The sequence below is a fragment of the Cynoglossus semilaevis genome, chromosome 6 (genome assembly GCF_000523025.1).
Source record: "Cynoglossus semilaevis isolate Cse_v1.0 chromosome 6, Cse_v1.0, whole genome shotgun sequence".
Lineage (NCBI taxonomy): Eukaryota > Metazoa > Chordata > Actinopteri > Pleuronectiformes > Cynoglossidae > Cynoglossus > Cynoglossus semilaevis.
The window spans coordinates 8,026,845-8,047,951 of record NC_024312.1 but is presented as its reverse complement, the minus strand read 5'-3'; the positions used below and the strand labels follow the sequence as shown (position 1 = coordinate 8,047,951).

General features: G+C 40.1%; 1 protein-coding gene across 1 annotated transcript; it reads left to right on the top strand.

The window, feature by feature from the left end:
* Positions 1–33: 33 nt before the first annotated feature.
* On the top strand, positions 34–19,929 carry ptpn9a (protein tyrosine phosphatase non-receptor type 9a). Its single transcript, XM_008311757.3, has 13 exons — positions 34–483; positions 8,474–8,617; positions 11,241–11,330; positions 13,559–13,683; positions 14,359–14,464; positions 14,661–14,771; positions 14,956–15,272; positions 16,141–16,228; positions 16,495–16,564; positions 16,659–16,737; positions 17,298–17,448; positions 18,250–18,457; positions 18,565–19,929. Exons 1-13 carry the CDS (start codon positions 451–453, stop codon positions 18,753–18,755), a joined length of 1,713 nt encoding a protein of 570 aa, XP_008309979.1. The 5' UTR covers positions 34–450; the 3' UTR covers positions 18,756–19,929.
* Positions 19,930–21,107: the final 1,178 nt, after the last annotated feature.

Here is a 21,107-nt window from a genome sequence, read left to right as displayed (position 1 = left end):
ATAAAGGCAGCGTTCAAAGCTCGAACTTGCCGTTCGTGGCATGGAGGATCCAGCGGGCAGCTGCAGCCCCCTGATCCCCACACGTCCAGACAGAAGAGCAGCAGATCATGGTCTGAGCTCAGTTATCGTCGAGCTGAAGCAAAGCCTGGTCTCACCGCTCGACTCCTGTCCTCTTTTACCCTCTTCTTTTATCCGCTCTGAAAACATCATCGTTTTTTGTTTTTTGGCCCTAATGTCATTTTCGGGCTAATTTGCCTTCGTGTTTTAATAATCAAATTGATGAAAAGAAGCAAACTGCTGTGGTTCTCATGTCTCCTTCAACTTTGATCCGAAGGGACCGAACCTGAAGCTCCGTTCTACACGAGGGACACACACACATCTCCGCTATCTCCACTTGGTGGAAAAAGGACGCGTCTTTGGTGAATAGTGATCGGGGATCTGACGGGAACCATGGCATCAACTTTATCAGCAGACGAAGAGCAGGTAGGCCTCGGCACCATTTATTCCGGTGTTATCACTCCCTTTCTTTCCCCCCATGATCGTAACAGCAGCCTCGGCCCTACCTGGAGGTATGTGGCCGTGTGCAGCGACGTGTGCGCACCGCACCGCAACCAGTCAGCAGTGCGCAATGGTGGATGTGTTGCGAAACGGGTCTTCCGTGTGTGGAACGGAAATTTGGTATCGATTTCTGGCGCATTGTTGCTCACGTTGCATCACTGTCAGTTCCTCTCCGGCGGCTGAGATGAGCGATTGCGAAACAGGTCGAACGTCTGCGGATGTAACACTTACATCGCCCTCACTGAGCTGATGTTTTAATGGTCACTGGATCGCAATAACCGCGGTTACGGGTTTTGTTTCCATTGGGAATTTTACATCATTTTAGGTGTCATATACTTAGAGACATTGACACACACGCTAGTAAAGTCACTATTTGGTGACACGCTTGTGTATGTATGTGTGTGTGTGTGGACTTTATCATTAAATCATCAAACTTCCGCCAAGGCTGTGTAATTTCCTCAATTGACTCCACACTGTCAGAAGGGAAAACATTTGCTCCAGCCTCCATCACATTGCTATTATTATATAATCACAACTCTCCAAAGTAATTAACTAAATCTTTCAGAAAATGTCCTCCTAGTTTGATTATTACTTTTTAAATAAGCTCACTAAAATAGTCTCTTTGTATTGGGATGTACAGGGACAAGTTAAACAACCCCTGTGGTGAAAACTGGAAGTGATCATTGGTGTCTGTGTGAAATGACATTAGCGCGTGTTTGATTTGAAACGTCCGGAAATCTTTTACTGACAATTTCAGTTCTCCCTCAGCCATAGGTTTTAACTGCATGTTTTTCATAGATAACCAGTGGTTCACTTCCTCCTTTTTAGATCTTCACACCGCAGAAGACAATGGTGATAACTAACTTTTTTATGACAATATATTTGTCTGAATGGCTGCATTTCACAATGTGCATGACATCAAACAAACAGAATGAATAGGAATGATGATTGTGCAGTATCCATAGGTATAACTGGGCTTTAAAGACAACTGGTTTAGGTATGATGGGTAGTAGATTAAACATGTGATCACCAACTGGACTGTCCAATGATTGCTGGACAAATTTGGAAAATCACTGATTATGTACAAAGAATCTTTCTTTGTCAACTATTTCTCTCCAATAGCAAACAATATCCCAAATAACAATAATGATAGGATTTTATTTTTTAATCAAAATGAACCAAAACTATTGATTTAAACAGTTGTATATTGTAGCCTCACAATCCCATAGACGCTGAACAGATCACTTGTGTATGTTATATTATCAGTGTTCTTCCTGTCTACGTCTGTGGCTTCACTTTGGGCTGTGTCCATTCGTTATGGGTGGTTTGTGAGCAGCACTCACTTCTTGTCATGTCATTGTCTTTACTTCAGTACAATCATGACCAAAACCACTACTATTTGTAACATTGAAATACTCTAAGACAATAGAAGAAGCTGTTTTAGCTCTGACCTTTTGAGGTTGGAGGTAATTCAAAATGAATTCATGCTCTGCAAATGTTTCACTTGTTTACATTTTATATTTTCACTGTTTTTTTATTATTGTACTGTATTTGAATCTAGCCCATTTGTTAACCTGTTCTAAAGTTCATTTATAATCTTGCTTCCTTAAAAATGCAATTTCACACCATTTCAAGTTTGAACATGTTTGCTCTGACTATAAAAACCCTTGAATTCTATAAGTGCTGTTGTAGGTCAGCCACAGGTTAAGTGATTGTTAACCATTTCCGCAGTGTGGGATCAATACATCAATCTATTCTAATTTAATCTAATCCATGATCCAGCTGTTTTCAAAAACATCTAAAGGTTGAAGCATTTAACTAAATGTCCTGCACGGTGAGACCTGCTATGAATCGCCAATAATGTTACTGTAAATATGTGAAAAGAAAGTGATGGAACATTGTAATCACTATAAACACAGTCAAACATTTATTTTTTATTTTGGACATCATTGACTTATTGTTCATCATTGTTTTTATCAGTGAATCACAGTGACTGTAACTATATAGAATGTATTCTTTTTAAACTATCTTCATAGCATTTAACAAGAAATCCACTAATATTGACCTTGCTCTATAAATAACATAAGTTTTTCATTCGAAAGTTGTGGTTTTATTCAGTTCAGATAACATTTCAGCCGGAGACTGAATCATTTTCAGACTAAAATCTTCATCTCTCCGTGTTTTCTCTCCTCACATCATCTGGTCAGCAGAAAGCCTAATCTGGCTACTCCATTTCCTGTGTAAGTCAGGGCCTCCACTAGGGCACCGGACGCCCTCATTACATCTACAGCCGTGTGGGGGGTGTGAGGCTGTATGGTGTGTGTGTGAGTGGTTTGTGTGTCTGTGTGTGTGTGTGTTTGTGTGTGTGTGGCGGGGTGGATCTCATGGGAATGTACATGGGTGTAGTGGAACTTAATTCTAAACGCAGCTGTTAAAAGCATTTCCACAAGACTCACGGAAAAGGGGAGTTTCTGTGCTGGAGTGTGTGTGTGTGTGTGTGTGTTTCTATCATGTGCTCTCCAGTGTGTGCGTGCATATGCTTGTGTGTGGTGTCTACTCCCAGGAAGCAGCAGAGTGAAAGAAAGTAGGGAATGAAGAGAGGGAGAGAGAGTGACGTTACTGACTTCCTGTTTTGGTATTGACTGGTGCCCGGTGGGACTCGCTGAAGTGAAGTGTAGGCGCTTGGCAACAGCGATGTCCAGGATTCCTGTTAAAAGTACCCACATCAACATTGAGGAAATGGGATCAAGGTGTCATCGTGACTCCAACGTCACTCTACATGTTTACAATCCAGCTTTAGGAGAAATTCCTCTGTCACCCATTCAGTGCAGTTCCCATCTACACGATGACTCCCTCTGGCTGGAATGTTAATACAAAACCTTTGTTATCAATAGGGGGCATCGGTGACAAATCCTCGTAAAAATTACCATGACGGTAGTAACAGTAATAATAATCCCGGAAATTTCCAGAAGTCGGCATGTGTGAGAACATCATCCTGGCACTGACACGTCAGTAAAATACAGCCCACTGTGTGGTATAGTGTTGAGGATAATAACTGTGTATGTTTAATGATGGCTTCAGTCAACAACCTGTGTCGTCATGGTTATTTTCATCACAAGAGCAACAACGAGTACAGATCGCTCTGCACAAATGTGGTGCAACACTGGTGTGGGTAGCACTGGCAGAACAAGCCAAAATAGACCACGGTGGGATGGAGATGTCATCAGTGAAAGGATTTTTTTTTAAAAAAAAGGTCTGTAACAGTGATGTAAATTAAAATAATGTGTATTATTTAGGAAAATATTGCAATAATCTTGTTAATTAATTTGTAAAGATTTGGGATTATTGCATGGAAAAAAAACTAACTTGAATCACCTGTGCCTGACCTAGAGTAAAGAACAGTGAGAACACGTGTAAGGAGTGTTCAAATTTGACTTCCAGCGAAGCAGGGATAATTACCTGCTTTATCAAAGGTGTTGGCTGGAGCAGTGTTTCTTGTAGAGCAGGGACTCTGAACTCTTTGTTCTGTTTAAACTTTTGCATCCAGACTCTTCTGAGGTCATTCCATGCTATACTTCATGTGTAGGACTTGAAAATTGCTGTTGCTGAATGTAATTTGAAAAGACATGGAGATGTTTTTTTGTTTGTTTTTTAAGGCAGTAGTTCACCAACGTTATATACTCTGTACCACCTGAGAAAACATTGAGCTCTCTGAGTACAACCATGATGACCACTGTTAGGATATAGCAGCATAGGCCTCCCCTATTAGCTTCCACCACACAGGAGAGATGTTTAGAGATGTTAAGAAAGATGTTTATGTTTAAATGTTGTATTTAACACTTGGAGTTGAATGCTTGGAGTTGAACTCCAAGTGTTCGACTTGGAGTTGAATGCTTAACGCAGCCAAAGTGTGTCGAACAGTGTGTGTAGTCAAAGAAGGTGACACATTCTCTGTTCTTCCCATTGGTGGTGGTTTTCAGCAAACATTTGCAGGCAGTTCTCCTGATGTTATCCTAAGCAGTTTGCCTTCCGAGACACACTGATCGGACTGTTGTGTCCCTAACATTGTAGTCCTCTGTTACTGGAGGACCCCCAAGGGCATTTAAAGTCGATCCAGGTTAAGTTGGGCTTGGAGCATCCTGTGCATGGACATGATTGGGAAATGTTTAACCGCAAGCGACCATCAAACGGAAGAAAAAAACAGCACACGGTGTGACCTCAGAAACCCAAACACAGTCCTCTTTGTTCACAAACATAGTGTACGAAATCCAATTAGTTTCAATAGGGTTTTTTTTGTTTGTGGATAAACAGTTAAATCTGAAGAAAATTGAAGTCTATATTCATGGACAGGACTTGACTTATATCATGTCATCCCTTTGGGTCTCACCGCAAAAGCTGCCAAATGCAGAGGATCAATGAGTGATTGGCTGTTAATGTCAACAACATCAATTTACCATCCTAACAAACAGTATAAAGTAACATCAACTGTCCATTAAAAGGCCAAAAACACTTGCTTTTAATGTCTCACGCAGCTTGACACGAGAGAAAAAGAGGAAATGAAGATGGATGGGAAATGAGACTCTGGGCTGGGTCCAGATTGATTCTGTAGTTGCATGGAACTCTCACTCTATTTATATTTCTTGTCAGCCATTTGGAGCCAGAACTAGGTGTTTAAATTATAAAGGGTTTATAATGAAAACCCCCGGTAAAATCAGAAGTGGACTGGTAAATATTTATCTATCCTTTAGGCTCTAGGTGGCTTTTACTAAATACAACAGTCTTTCAGTGGAAGCAGCTGGCTAGATCTTATCATGTGACCCCAGTCTTCAGCATCAGTCATGGGATAAGAGGTTGTTTTTATGGAGATCACGACCTATGTCTGTGCACAACTCTGTAGGAGATGAAATGTGAATAGCTTCCTTGATCTCTGTCCAGCTCTTTACTGGCTCCAGGTCTGGTTCTCGCCGTCAACTGAGGCCACGTTAGTTCATCACTGGTTCTCGAGCTCACACAAAGGCCAGCTCCTGTTGATATAATGGACCAAGGCTTGGTTTAAGGGCAAAATGTGAGAGGCACTTAAAGAATGCACCACTGAACCCCATGTTGGTTCAGAATGTCTAGAGATAATGCTGATTTAAAATGAAAGATCACTGATTCGTTTTTTAGGAGCAGATGTAAAAAAAAAAAAGCTGTTCCAGTAGTATGCAAAAAAAAAGTTGATTTATCTTAGATAATCACGATTGACTGTAATTATGTCATAATTAATCATGATTAATTTTATTTATGTATGGTCATTAATCATGAATAGTTATGACAAATCATCATTATGTATTGCCATGATTAATCGTGATTAATCGTATTTATGTATTGCATGAATAATCGTGGTTATGTATTGTCTCTATTAATCACGATTAGTTGCAATTATTTATTGTCATGATTAGTCACGAGTCATCCACAGCTTGTTTGACAGCAAAAAAAAAACAAAACTCATCAATAGCAAAATGGAGCCTCTGGCACAACATTAAAGTTTCTGTTTTTTCACAACTGAAATAATGTTTATTAGGTCACTCATGAATGGAGAGGCTCTCCAGACTTCCTGCTTTAGGGCATTTGTTAGACAAGGCCTGTCTTAGTCCTCGGACGCTTTTCAACATATCAATTAATCGTAGTTGTAAAGTCTGTATTGAGTGTCATTTTCACATCTGTGTTGTTTTGGTGGTTTACTCATTCAACCCCAAAAGGCAAAAGTGGACCAATATCCTCTGTATGCTGCCAACCAAACCTAATATTTTAGTGCAACTAATATGTGGTGTTTACTACACAGACAGAGCTCAGATGATGCTGACGCGTGCAGTGTGCACCTGATCAGTTTACAAAGCCACACAAGCATTGTCGTTAAAAAAAGGGGCAAACATATAATTTGCACACCTAAGCTGCTGGGAGGGATTTGGTGGTGATTCTGATTCTATAGCAGGCTGTAGGAGAGGAATTTCAAATGTGCTGTTCAGCTGCAGTGGCGCTGACTTCCTGGTCTGACTCTAACCCCAGGGCTATCAGTATGCAGTGCATTAAAGAAAAAAGGCACAGGGCGCAGAGCAAGGGCAACGTCTATTATACACAGAGGTGTTGAATGTGGCTGTGACTGTGAAGTGTTGCAGTGAACAGGCCTTACAGTGAACATCAGGACAAGAATAGCACAACATAAATAGACTATTTAAAAATTGTCAGGTGCAGCTCTCCCACATCCCTTGAATTCTAAACCATTCAAACTGAGCAGAAGCTGCAGTCAACCCCCCTCTTCCCCCACCCCCCTCCAATCCTCCCTCCTGTCTGTGAAAGCCCTGGCTTTCCTGAGAGGAGACAGTGGCAGTCTGTCTTCAGGCTCGGTGCTCGTCAGTGATCGTTTTGTATTCCTAAAGAGCCGGCGAATCCCCGAAACTTGACTTCCTGTCTCCTATGCACACCCCGCGACTGCTTTGTCTGAACCAGAGAAGCGGAACCCTGTGTTTTTAAAGCGTGAGCTTTCATCGAGTCTTGTGTTGCCTTTTGAGGATTCACTGGGTGCTGCTGCCTGTTCTGCTGGTGCAGCAGGCGGTGGGGGGTGGTGACCTGAGGGACAGTGTAAAATAGGAGCAGAGGGGAGGACAGGAAGCTCGGGGAGGAGTCCTGGAGAAATGCAAGTTATTTGCAAGATGCTGGAAAGCATTATGGAAAACACTTTTTTTTTTTTCAAATACAGATGTAGTGAATGGCGGGGGGGGAAGGCACGTAGTGGTAAAGTGCTTACTGCCTGTGGATCACTGGTTTGATTCCCAGTAGTGACTGCTGGTCTGTTTATATAGTTTGCATGTTTAGCCAGTGTGTGCGTGGGTTTTCTTTGGTATCTACTGTCAAAGAACATCACGATTGAGGATTAGATTAACACTTTAAATTCACATTCATATTTTGTAGTGATGTTGTGGTTGAATATTTGTAACCTGACCTTTTCAAACATGTGGGTGGACATGTAGTTCAATCTGTTAGTTTTTGTTACTTTTCTGTTACTCTGTTACTTTCTGTGTGTGTATTTGCCATTGAAGAAAGTAAAAAAAAAAACACATAGTGATTCAACATGGCCGCCTAAAGATGTGAATTCATATTGTTATTGTTCTGGGATAATATAAAATGTATTCTTCTTGTTTTCATTTCTTCTAAAATAAATATAATATACAATAATAAAACCTAAAAATATATTTCTCTCTATGAATTTTAGACCTTTTTTAACTTTAAACAAAGTTCTTATTTTGTCATTCATAATGGTGTTTTGTTGTCTCCAACTGCTGCATTCTTCCTCTTTAGTTTTTCATGGTTGGGTTTAGATTTTGAAATGAACAACTCAGCATTTTTCAGTCCCATGTGAAATATGTCAACAGTTTGGTTCAGTGATTGTTCAGGACCAAGAGTAGGTCAACGAAAACGTGTTCCGTCAGTGTTGTGTTAATTTATATTGTCAGTCTTTGGCAAATACGTGTAAAACTGGCTTTGTCAACTGCTGCCAAAAGTTACTCTGTCATTACTGCACTTCACAGTCATGTCACAGACTCCAGTTCCGCAGGATTCCATCTTCCCTCGCACGCTTCAAGTTTGCAGAATTCAACAGCATGTTACCGTTCGCCTGAGTCGTTACAGTTCTGTTTTGTTTTTTTGGACTTTATGTTGATGTGGCTCCTATGTTTTTCCAAATCTTTTTATTTAGGAAATTGGAGTTGTGTTTGTATATACTGTGCACACACAGCCTCATTTACCTGTTCATACCCGTGCGTCACAGTCAGCTGTGTGAGGCTGTAGGTGACTCTTGCCCTGAGGATACAGTATATCAAGTTTCACTTCCTTCCTGTTTGACTTAATTGTGGCCTCTTGTATGTGTCTTTTTCAGGCCACAAGACAGTTTCTGGAGGAAATAAACAAGTGGACAAGTCAGCATGGCGTGTCCCCGCTGTCCAGAGAGTTGGCTGTTAAGTTCCTCATGGCTCGCAAGTTCGACGTACTCCGAGCGATCGAGCTGTTCCACAGCTACAGGGTAAAGAACATTAAACACATTTTGCTGCACTGACACGTGAAGGAGAAATATAGACTGCTTTTTAATTACCCATAATCCCTCTGGCATCACCTCCAGGTCAACATATAAAGGGTTTTTATTTTCATTTACATTTAGTTAAGTATTCTTAACAACATTAAACTGCAGAAGACACTTCTTAAGAAAAACATCTGGGTCGTGGGCTGCAGGCAGGCCGTCTCCGTTGTCAGCTAGGGCCGCACTTTCAAAGCATCAGGGGACGGAGATAAAAGACAAGTTTCAATTTAAAACTTTTGTTCAGATCATACCTGATTCTTAATCTTAATCTTAGGATAAAAATGTGTAAATTTGTCTATACTGTAGATGTCTAATTTTTCATTTTTAATTGTCACGAATGGCAACATTGCCCTCTTGTGTGTGCAGATGATATGGGATTTTGTTTTATATATACTTATACAGAATATAAGATGCAGGATTAGCCGAACTAATTAAAACAGTGTGACTTATAGGCTAGAAAATACACAAAAAAATGTATTAATAAAACGACCCAGGGTGGCTTGACTTTAAATATAGGCTGCTCTCACCCCAAGCACAAACTCTTGGTGTGTTACCAAAGCTACCAAAACCTTGAGTTCTCTGTGCTTCACCACAGTTTAGATGAAGTGACTCATCCCCAGCTCCTGCTGTGTGCTTCAGTGCAGGATCTAAAGTTAGGAACATCACACTAGTTTTAAAGAACCTAAACTGTACATGTGTTTTATTACAGATACAGATTGCAGCTTGTTCATGACATATTTATTTCAAATGCCGTGTTAAACATTGACTGGGGAATTTGTCTAAACAAGAAAGGGAACAGGAGATCATCGTGCACCTGCAGGTCGATCTTGATAAAGACAACATTGAGCATCTTCACCACACCCAGGGCACAGCTGCACAAAGACCATTCTTTTACTGAGGTCTAGCCAAGTGAGAGATCTGCAGAGCGGATGAGTCACAGACCTGAAGCCAAACACATGCACGCTCCAACTTGCACACACCATAACAACAAACCTAATTAAACCACTGGAGATTCATCTTTCAAGAGGCAGCGACCAGGTGTATGCAGAGAGATTGGAGCTCGGCACCAAACACTCTCTTTTGGCAAGGTCCGTGTTGCAAAGTGGGCATAATTATTATTATTATTATTATTACTTCATTAATTAGTCACGGTTTCCATTTAAGTCCACAATTCAGAGCGCATATAATTGTCTGTTCAGCTCTTTATGGGATACGGAATCAACATGGTGTTCTTACGACCAGAGACTCCTCCCCAACACTGATATTCCCATTAACTTCTATCCTTTCTGCAGCCAGCTGAGTCACCCCTGGTGCCTGTTATAAAACCGGACGGCTATATCTATTTCTAATACAGCCTCTTACTCACTGAGACCAGCGGGTAATTAAATAAAGTGACTGCAGTGAGTTTCCATTTATGACCTCTGTGAAATTATAAGCATCAAACAGGAAATTGATGAACAGAATGAAACCTGCAAAGGCAGATCAAATACAGGTCCCACTCACCGCGAGATCCGAAAATAGCATCCAGATAATAACATAACCGAGGCCTTCTCCTCCAAGCCACGTAATGACTACCAGCAGAGGAGCCTCATTTTTAGCCCCAAATGGTCTATAGGGCTATAAACTTAATTCAAGCCAAATTTAAAACTCCCAAATTAGATTTATCTGCTCAGATCTGCAGCAGCTCGTGCGCTGCAGCAAATGGAAAGTTTCTAAGTCTAATTACCTGAATGGAGCAGAACTTTTACCAACTGTGGTTTTCAGACTCAGGTTTTTTCCAGCAACCAAGGTTAGTTTTATTCCGACTGTGAACGGTGGCCTGCATCAAAATGGCCCTGACCTTGCCTTTGAGGAGGATGAAACAAACTCCTTGTTCCGCAGTTGATTTAACACAATTCAGTGCTGTGTCGGCAGCAGGAACAGAGACTCCGACAAAGTAATCTGTCTAAACAAATTCAGGGGGAAAGTTTCCAGGAAAACTTTTGTTAAGAATTCTCAGATGGTCTTGGTGCCGTAGACCTCCTCCCTAACACTGTAGACCTGTATGAGGACAGACAACATTTCTGTTTTTCAGGACTTGGCATGTAATATTCATAAACTTCCCGCAGACGGCACCACTGGTCTGGTACCAGCACCCATGGTTGGTAATGGCTGCCCTGAGATCTGCACATTTTTAATACATCTAAGTTGGTGCCTTAACTGGTTTTCGATGATCCACTTTTGTATCATTTTAGAAATGATTAACTAAATCCTCTGTCTTCAGTTTTTGGAGAAACTCCATGCTATCAGGGCACGAACCTGTGTTCTTCTTGCTGTAAGGCAACCGCACTCGCACTGTGTGACCCCGATTGTTGTATTGACACGAGTAAATCAAACATGACAGGGTTGGGCCTGAGTGTAGGTCCAAGAAACTCCCACACAGCATCTTCAGGAGATGGAAAAGGAATGTGAAGCGTGTAGTGAGGGTTTTCTCTCCACAGGAAAGTCAGTCTCATAAATCCTATTGTTCACAGAAAAGAATTCACGTCAAAGTGACGCTCTGTTACACGCTGTCATCTGTTCTCACCAGGAAACACGCCTGAAAGAAGGAATTGTCAGACTGCAGCCTCACGAGGAGCCGCTGCGCTCAGAGCTGCTCAGTGGAAAGTTTACTGTGCTGGTGAGTGTCTTCTAGGTTTGTGACGCCCACGTCGAGTCCTTTGTGTTTTCATGTAGAACAAACATCTTTCAGACTCTTCACCTGCCTCTCCAAACAAAGAAAATTCATATTGTACAAATACAGTGTTGTGGTCGGCTTTTGAATAAGTCTTTGCTATTTTTTATTAATAGATTATTAGGAGCATTTTAGCTACTTTTAGCAGTTTTTATAAATACAATATATTATATATATTATTATACATTATAAATACTATATACAGTATAGCTATTTCTGCTATATTGTTAGCTATATAATTTTTTTTAAACCAAATTTTTATAAATGTATTCATAGCTTTTGCTGTTTGTGGGCTCATATGCTGTATATTTATTTTTGGTTATTCTTATGTATCCTTTGCAACAGATCAACAACACTAACCTTAGCCTGTTTTTGCTAACTTTTTAATAATTGGCATAATAAATTAAATTGTGCTGTACATGTACAATTTAGCATAAAAATACATTTTAACATTTTGTAAGATGTGTTACAGTATGAAATTCAAGTGGTAAAACGCCTTTTTGAGAGCAGTTTTTACATTTTTGCATGTCTTGTTAATCTGTATCTTTTGTCTGACCAATGTTTAGCTTTTGTCTGGTTAACTTTTAGCTTCTCTCATTTCTGGCTAACGTGTTTATTTTGAGCAAATAAAAAATCATCCTCTAAATAGTAAATTACACAGATTTATTTTAGTTTTTTCGGTCAGTCAGAAGATACATAAATATTACACTCAAGTATTTTAAGCTCCATTAACTATGTATTTTAAGGATATTTCTTTCCAAATCTGGATATTAACAGACTACACAAATACACGCATGGTAGATGCAATAATTCTAATTGTCTTAGCCAATGATAACACAGATATACAGTACATTTGTTGTTGAGAACAAAGAACAAATTTCAATTGATTTTATGTGTTTAAAAAGATGACATTTGTTGCTGATTTTGAAACATACCCACTGGAAACTGTTGTGTATATTTATTGCTGTTTTCACATCCTCAGTAGGAATCAGTGTGGCTGTGTTTGAGTGTCTTGAGACATGCTGCTGATGTCAGATAATGGAAGACAGACTGTTGGTTTTGTCTTGTCATGGATTTGTTGACAGGAAGAATAACATGGACTTTATCCTCGAGTGTCTTCGCTGACCCACATCCCACATTCAGCTGTTGTTCAGTTATTAGTTTGTGTAACTTATTTTTTTCCTCTTCCTACAGACCACCACAATAGTCTTGTTATCTTTTTTGAATTAGCCGAGCTCTCAGTATTACTGTATCTGCAAACAATCACTCAGACTGGAACGGGAAACACGCAGACACTAAACTTGAACTTTTGGTCTTCTGTTGACTTTCCCTTGAGACGCCATTTATCCATTTGAAAGACATTAAGCTTTCATCTGGCCTAAACTTAAACCTCAATGGGTTACAGTCATGTTGTGTATTGATCTTAACTGTTCCCTGACAGGACGATTTGTGGTATTTATTTGAGCACAAACGCCCAATCAGGAGCTGCGTTTGATCTTCAGTCCAAGACACATTCCTGTGCTGGTTAAATTAAGCCTTTTGTCAGCCAAATCACAACCATACAGCTGACTCCCACTCTCCTGCGCTTCCCTTCTTCCTTCCTTATTGACGTGCCACAGTGGCATTGATGTTGAATATCCTCTTGTCTGACGTCTGCGTTTTCCCAGCCTCAGCAGTGAGCTTCATATCCTGTCTGAGCTATTTTAAGCCGTGCATCCTCACTAATACAGTCTCCTTTGCTCATAAAGGGCCAGGTAATAATTTCTCTAGTTAGCACTGGCTTTCAAATGAGGACCCTTTATATTTCCTGACGTAGGCAGCTTCCAAACACATTTAGGTCTGACGTGAAACATGTGTTACAGCCTCTTTTAGGAAGAAAGAAAACATGCAGCATCAGTACTGACAAGAATTGTTCCTCCTGCTGACTTGTTGACAGACCCCCTTTGGCATTTTGCCAATAAGCAGTATGTGAACTCCAGTGCCCTCTAGTGGCCATCGGTCAATACGTCTCTCCGCGAGCAGCTTCCATTTTACATCTATTTTCCATGCAAAAACAGAGAACACGTGTGTTTTTCTGAAATTAGTCCAACATCGACAATTTTTTTAAAAAACCGTCATCACCTGCTCTTCCCAGCCTCTTTTTTTTTTTTTTTTTTTTTGTCGTGTGTTTCCAGAGTGTAAGAGACCCTTCAGGGGCTTCCATTGCTTTGTACACAGCCAAACTCCACCACCCCAACAAAACGGGCAACCATGTGGTTCTTCAGGCGCTTTTCTACCTCCTGGATCGGGCAGTGGAAAGGTATAATCGACTGTCACCCTATATTTAACCTCGTCCATCTACTTTGCACAAATGTCCAGTCTGTATAACTCACTAACCTCGTCCATCTACTTTGCACAAATGTGCAGTCTGTATAACTCAGTGACGTCTCTGCTCCCCACGCACGGCATCAATTTTTAATTTATTAATATCACAGGAAGTCCTGCCTGTGTAAGTCATCACTGGGTTTGTCATCCTGCACGTTCATTCACTGACGTTGCGTAATGTCTCGCAATAAACTACGTAGCATTAAAAGATAATCCATTATATTGAAACTTTAAAACGATTGCAGTGAAATAAATCTACTAGATTGTTAGAACTGTGAAAATTAGTGTAAAAAAATTAAATAACCATAAAACAGAAATGCCCAATTCTACGTGTGCGAAGCAGGTTTCCTTTAAAAATCATAATTAGATTTCACACACACAATAATGTATGTCTATCAATATAAAGAACATTAACTAAAACTTCTAGAATTATCTAATAAAGATATCCATTAAAACAATCATACATGTCATCTAGTTGCATTGTAAAACTTTGGAGCAAAATAGATTGTCATATTATTAATAGAACTGACATTAGGAATCTTCCATCTGCCAGTATAAAGTCAGTAACAGTAGAGGATTCTAACATATAAAAGTGTTGATGTTTGTGTAGCTTTGAGACCCAGAGGAATGGTTTGGTCTTCATCTATGACATGGCTGGTTCCAACTACACTAACTTTGAGCTGGACCTGAGCAAAAAAATCCTCAACCTGCTAAAGGTAAGAAAACATGTCTTGTTAAATATAATTCCGCTTGTGGTTAATTGTTTGGACGATGACGTAGTCAAAAATGCCATGCAATATTATCTCAATATAACATTTTTTTTTCCTCTATTGACCGTAAATGCCGAACTTAACGACCGGAAGTTGAAATACAGTAGTGTGTTTCTGAAGTTGTGCTGTATCTCTCCACCAGGGGGCGTTCCCTGCCAGGCTGAAGAAAGTGTTGATCGTTGGCGCTCCCGTTTGGTTCAGAGTGCCCTACAATCTGCTCAGCCTGCTGCTGAAAGAGAAGCTGAGGGAGAGGGTGAGATGATGAAGATGATAATGATTGTTTTCCCTTAGCTTCATGTTATTAAAGTTTAAACAATCTGTGTCTGGGTGACGGCAGTTGAATATAGTTCAGTTGAAATTGTGTATTGTGTCCTCATCATCATTAATAAATTATTTCTCCAATTTATCTCATTAAAATACATGTTTTTTAACACCAGGTTCAGATGGTTAAAATGGCCGAGCTGTGTCAGCACCTCCCCAGAGACTGTCTCCCCCAGCACCTTGGTGGTCTGTTGCCACTAGACGCCTACAACTGGAACCAGCAGCTGTTGGCCGGTCAGAATGGTAAAGTGGACCCCGTGGATGAACTGGTGGCGGTGCCTCTGGAGGAAAGCTCCATACACATCCCTGGATCTGAGTCCATGAGACCGCAGGAGCTGCTGGCACATCTTGGCAGGCTTCAGCGCACAGGAATCCATCAGGAGTATGAGGAGCTCCGCAAAGAACCGCCGTCTGGAACCTTCCGCTGTTCACAGTGAGTTGACTTTTATTTGGAAACTGTTTTTTGTCTTGGCGATCAGACATGTGTTCGTAAGAATTGTATAGTTTGAATAGTGAAGGTGGAAAGGTTAGAACACAAGGCTCAGATGTGCAGGGTGAGACAAAGAGTGAAACAAACAAGTCCACCAGGCAGTGAGACTGTGGAGACACCAGCACTGTCTTCACGACAGGAGGCTGAACCAGAGGAAGTGAGGATAAAAGGGCTGAAGGTTTAATTTGAAGAACTCACCAGTGGAGGGAACAGATTAAACAGATTGGAGACAAGGTTAAGGTGTTTTGGACATGTGCTAAGAACAGATGGAGATACATTTGAAAAAGGCTGTTGGTGATGGAGCTGCTAGGCAGGAGGAAAAGAGGAGGATACTGGAAGATATGAAGATAGGATCTCTAGGCTACCTAAAAGACACATTTTCAATATTGTTGCATTTTAATCTTTTTTCTAAAGGTGAAATAATATTTCAATCTTTAAAAGAGAGAAACAAGCAGGTTCTGACCAAATGTGAAGGACACCCCATACAATTTTCAACAAAGAAAATACCTCACTAAAATGCTATTTTCGTATGTGTATGATTCGATTTAAATGGAGAAAAGCTAGATAAATATAGTAATTAATTTTGTAAATAAATTGTGTAGAACTTTGTGACCCTCCCGCCCCCTCATATTTTGATGCCATATGTGCTGAGCCTAAACCATGATAATCATCTAACTTCTGAACATGTACCTCAGCCTGAACTGAACTGCAGTAGTTGCATCTTCAAACACCTTCAGATGTGTCAACCAACTGTTGATTATGTGGGTCACTGTGTGCTGGCTAGAAATCCTTTTGTTCATTTTGTTCACAGAGCAGTTTTTAATCAGGAGAAGAATCGTTACGGTGACGTGCTGTGCCTTGATCAAACCAGAGTTCGCTTGAAACCCAGAAGAAATGAGGTCAGTGTGATATATGTGTGTGTTATTTGTGTGTATATATATATATATATATATATATATATATGCTAAAGTTGAATGTGTTTACAGGCAGCCAGTCTGAGGACAATGTTTAGACAAAGTGCTTTGATTCTTATGCTTTTATGCCATATAAATGATATAAGGCTCCTACTGCCCCTTGTGGACAACGGAGCCAAACTACTGTATCTCTGCAAGAATCCCTTCCTTCAGTTAGTACATAAAACTTTTTATTATTATTATTCCTTCAGAGATCCGACTACATCAATGCCAGCTTCATGGACGGCTACAGACAGAAGAACGCCTACATTGGTACACAGGGTATGTCACATACTGTTCATACTGTATTTGAACCCACTGATATCACACAGAAGTTAATACTATAATAATCTATGTCTTCTTCTTCTCTTTGAAGGACCATTGGAAAAGACTTACAGTGATTTCTGGAGAATGGTCTGGGAGCAAAACGTGCTTGTCATTGTCATGACTACCAGGTTAGCAGACATGCTAGCAATAAACTGAGCTAGCTTAAGTAGTTAAATACATTTAATAAGTTCCATTCTACCTTTTACTGATATACTCTGAAATTCAACACACACAAAGGAGACGATTGTGTTGTTTCTCCCAGTAAATACCTGTCAGTTATTTATTAATGTGTAAATGGAAATTTAATACGAAGTCCAAACCACGTGACTTGTATGAGTTTTCTTTTATTACTTAAATTATAGTTGCACCAGAACGCCATATTCATGAGTATTTTAGTGACTGTCCTACCATCGCTGTCATAGAGTCCCAAAGTGGGGGTTGAGCCACTCTTAGATGGCATGGAGCTATTGCACGGGAGACAGCAAACTAGATAAATTTCAGTTTCAATTTTATCATTAATCGTTCCACAGCAGGCAATTGTCATTGATTTGTAATTTGAAATGCTTTGTTCAATGGTAATAGTTTTGTTACAGTATTTTACAAGATGTTGAGACATCTTGTTAATTAAACTTACTACTGTTATACAAGTATTTACCTCATCACATACGTTGACGTCTCTGCACTGCAGGACAGACGAGGGCACTCGCAGAAAATGTGGACAGTACTGGCCGTTGGAGGAAGGTGGACAGGAGGTCTACGGCCACATGGCAGTGGTGAACCAAAGGGTGGACCACCACAGCCACTACAACCACACAAACCTGGAGCTGCACAACACTGAGGTAAAAGGACACGATGCAGTTCATTCAGTATTTCAACTCCTCCTGTTTGCCAATGACTGGCACACACTGAGATACAGTCTCTGCTGGAGCTGTTTCTATGTCCAGGAGATTTAGAGCTTCGAATTGGCAGTTGTTCAACTGTTGTCAGTGGTTTTAAAACAAATGTACGAGTTTGAGTATTTTGGTACTAGACTAGAGTGGAGTGGAGTGCAGTGGTGTGGCTCGGGCCTGCTACCAAAAGGTCTGAGATTGGGTTTGAGGGTTCGAGATTGAGTTGCATTACTAAAAAGGATTTAGTGATTATTTTTTATTATTATTGTTGTCAGGCCATACATGCTAAACAGGAAATGGTGTAAGTTTGCAGTTTTAAGGACCTGGATATTAATAAATAAACTCTAGACTAGAATAATAAATAGACTAGACAAGAATATTGTTAAAACACTATAAAAAACGGTTAAAAAACAACCAAAAATCTAAACAAGTGGGAAGAATTGAAAGCGAAAATAAATGAGAAGTATGGCAATTGACAAAACATGCTAATTATCATGCGAAAATTAAAGAGAGCAATCTGCCAAGCCCACCATACAGACTACCACTAAGGTGACCGCAGAGAAAGGCACACGCTGAATGACCGGAGAGTGAGTGTCGTTCATTTAAACCCTTCACTAAGGTTTCATCACCAATTCTTAATTCTTTCCACCTTCATACTGCTTTTGATGACTGTATGATAATACAGACTGTTATGGATGCAGTACATCAGAGTGGTCACTAGTACACTTCTCTTCTTCTTCATCCACACAGACTTGTGAACAGAGACAGGTGAGTCATTTCCAGTACCTCAGCTGGCCTGATTACGGCGTTCCCACCTCTGCTGTCACCCTCGTGGACTTCCTGGGAGCTGTGAAGAGACAACAGAAGAAAATGGTAAAGTCTCTGGGTGCACAGTGGACCGGCCACCAACTGGGACCCCCTGTGGTGGTCCACTGCAGTGCAGGGATTGGGAGAACAGGTGGGAATGTTAAAGAGTCTTTTTAGTAGCTTAAAATATTATTATTGGGACATTAAATTTAATTAATTGAATGTTGTCAATCTCTTGAACATATCTGTCTTCCACAGGTACCTTCTGTGCCCTGGACATTTGTCTCTCTCAGCTCCAGGATGTAGGCTCGCTAAACATTTGCCAGACGGTGCGGCGCATGCGAACACAGCGAGCCTTCAGCATCCAAACGCCGGACCAGTACCACTTCTGCTACAATGCCATCTTGGAGCACGCCCAGAGACAGGGCCTGCTCCCAGCCAATCAGTGAGCTTCCGCCCTAGCAAACCCACCCACTCCAAGATTTCTGTGGTCAGTCTGTTAACCCAGAGCCGTGTTACGTGACCAATTAGTAAAGTCAGGAAGGAAGCTGTGTTATTTAAAAACTAGGCCATTCTTCGTTGGCAGACCAAGACATGAGCTGCAAATAAATGTCTGTGACGCTGACATCATGATGCTTCACTGTGACAACATTCTGTCCGCCAACAATGTGACTTCTTCTTCCATTTGTTTTCTGCTGAACATATCTCAGAGTAAACCCACTACTCCAGTGCCTGTGGTCAGGGACATTAGATGAAATAATCAAGGTTGTGCTCATTAGTCTGTTTGTTTATGATGTATATTTCACAGTGTGCTTAGAGAGGAGTCGATACAGAGGGCTGTGCAGGATGGAATGACAGAACTTAATGCTTAAATTAGCAATTCTGTATAGATATACACCAGTGCTGGGATAACTTGATTGTTGTTCAATGTAATAATGCTTAAATATGAAATATCTAGTAACACACACACACCACACAGACACACTCGGATTCACTGTAAACATCTGCAAAGACCTTTATTTAGAGGAATTAAGAGGACTTCTTAGGGAGAAAGGAAGTCAGTGATAGAGTAAAATATGCACAAATATGTGTTTGTACTCCCAACAGTCTTTCATGGGCACTTGAGTCAAAAATAGTGTCAGTTATATTTTAGCTTTTACTATCGTGCTACTTCAAGCTGACCAGACTGCGGTGGTAATCAGTGCCTTCATCTGGTCCGTGTCTTGCCATAAATATACATAGAGTATGTCTACGAGTACTGAGCATGTGCGCGTGTGTGTAGGTGTATGTGTGTCATATGTTGCATTATGTTGTTGCTGGGTAAAAAAAATGTGTCCTTTACTACAGAATTCATATTGAATTTGCTTGTAGTGAAGCATTTTTTAAATCTGCCATCCGTATGCACTCTTGATTTTAAATCTATGTTTCTTTTTTGTGACAGATGCAAAATGTGCCCCGTTTTATTTTTCTATTGTATTCAACAACAGTTTTCATACAATTAGCCAGGATTATACAGTTATCTGCGTTAATTTTATATTTGTTATGTTATAACCTATTACTTTATCATTTGTATGGATATGAACCAAGCTATACTGTATTAAAAACAAACCATGTCCGTGTGTATGCATGTCATTTGTGTCTTTATTTTTATTCTTTTTTCTTTTCTTTTTTTTGGCAACAACAGAGGAAGTTGTCATCCAACCAGAAAACATGGATTTAATTTCAGATATCTGCCACAAACACTTGGGCTGAGTCCAAAAAAAAGAAAATAGTTTTGTGTGATTTTGTTTAACCTAAAATTCTCTTTTTGGCAAAGTTTGCACCAGTCTACACTAGTTGGTGTCACTCAGCATGGCTAGTTAGCACAAAACGCTGTTAGCACGTGAGCGGCAAAGACACAAATCTACAAATGTGTGAAGGGAACAGAACCAACGTGACTTCAAAGTCTTTGTTTTTTTTTGTCAAATTTTGGACTGGATCTGACCAGGGACCACTGACTACAGACATTTGTTTCCAAAAGGCGATGGAAAAAACAAGGATGGCAAAAAAAGAAACGTTTGTAGGTTCCACGTAGGCCAAATTGCAAATCAATCAAACACTTAATAGGAACTGGTGAAAATGTGTGACCCCAAAAAGTAGTTGTAGTTTTATAAGTATATTTGTAGTAAGCTATAAACAGCATTGTATTTTTTTCATAACAGATTTTATATGTTGACAGTTCTCTGAAAAACTGTTCTGACCCAAGACCATAAATAATTATAGATGGTTTATTAATGGACAGTTATCTATAACCCTTACTCAAGACCTGAATGCACATCTAGTGTTGGAGCATTTTAACACCGTCGTCAGGTCACATCAGGTCCTAACTCCTCTGAGATCAAGCACAAACCCACTCATTAACCCCCGGCAGTTTTTTAGTAACTAGTTTATATTACACAATGACGTGATGTTGAGTCCAAAGCAATATGAACATCGTCATGTCATCAGTGAAAGTCACTGATATTACCAGACTCCTACTGGACAATCTAGTGGTTAATTAATCATAAAGAAAAACTTAAATACTTTCTTGTATATTGTTATTATATATTATTTTATTTAAAATGGAATTACCATAAACGGTCTATTATAGACAATAAAGTTGTCTATAATAGTTAATAACGTTCTATCTATCTATCTACAAAGGCCTAAAACATTTTAAAAGGATGCCAGGAAAATGTTAGCTGAAATCATATGGAAGTGAGAAAGTGCCTCCTCTTTCTTAGGCCTATATACAGTCCTAGTCATTCAGTGAAGCCTGTCTT

What these genes read in the sequence shown, in the direction of transcription:
- ptpn9a (XM_008311757.3), top strand. Translation starts at nt 451, where the DNA reads ATGGCATCAACTTTATCAGCAGACGAAGAGCAG. An exon ending in TGAAACCCAGAAGAAATGAG is followed by an intron (nt 16,229 to 16,494) that starts GTCAGTGTGATA and finishes TTATTCCTTCAG; the next exon opens with AGATCCGACTACATCAATGC. An exon ending in TGCAGGGATTGGGAGAACAG is followed by an intron (nt 18,458 to 18,564) that starts GTGGGAATGTTA and finishes TGTCTTCCACAG; the next exon opens with GTACCTTCTGTGCCCTGGAC.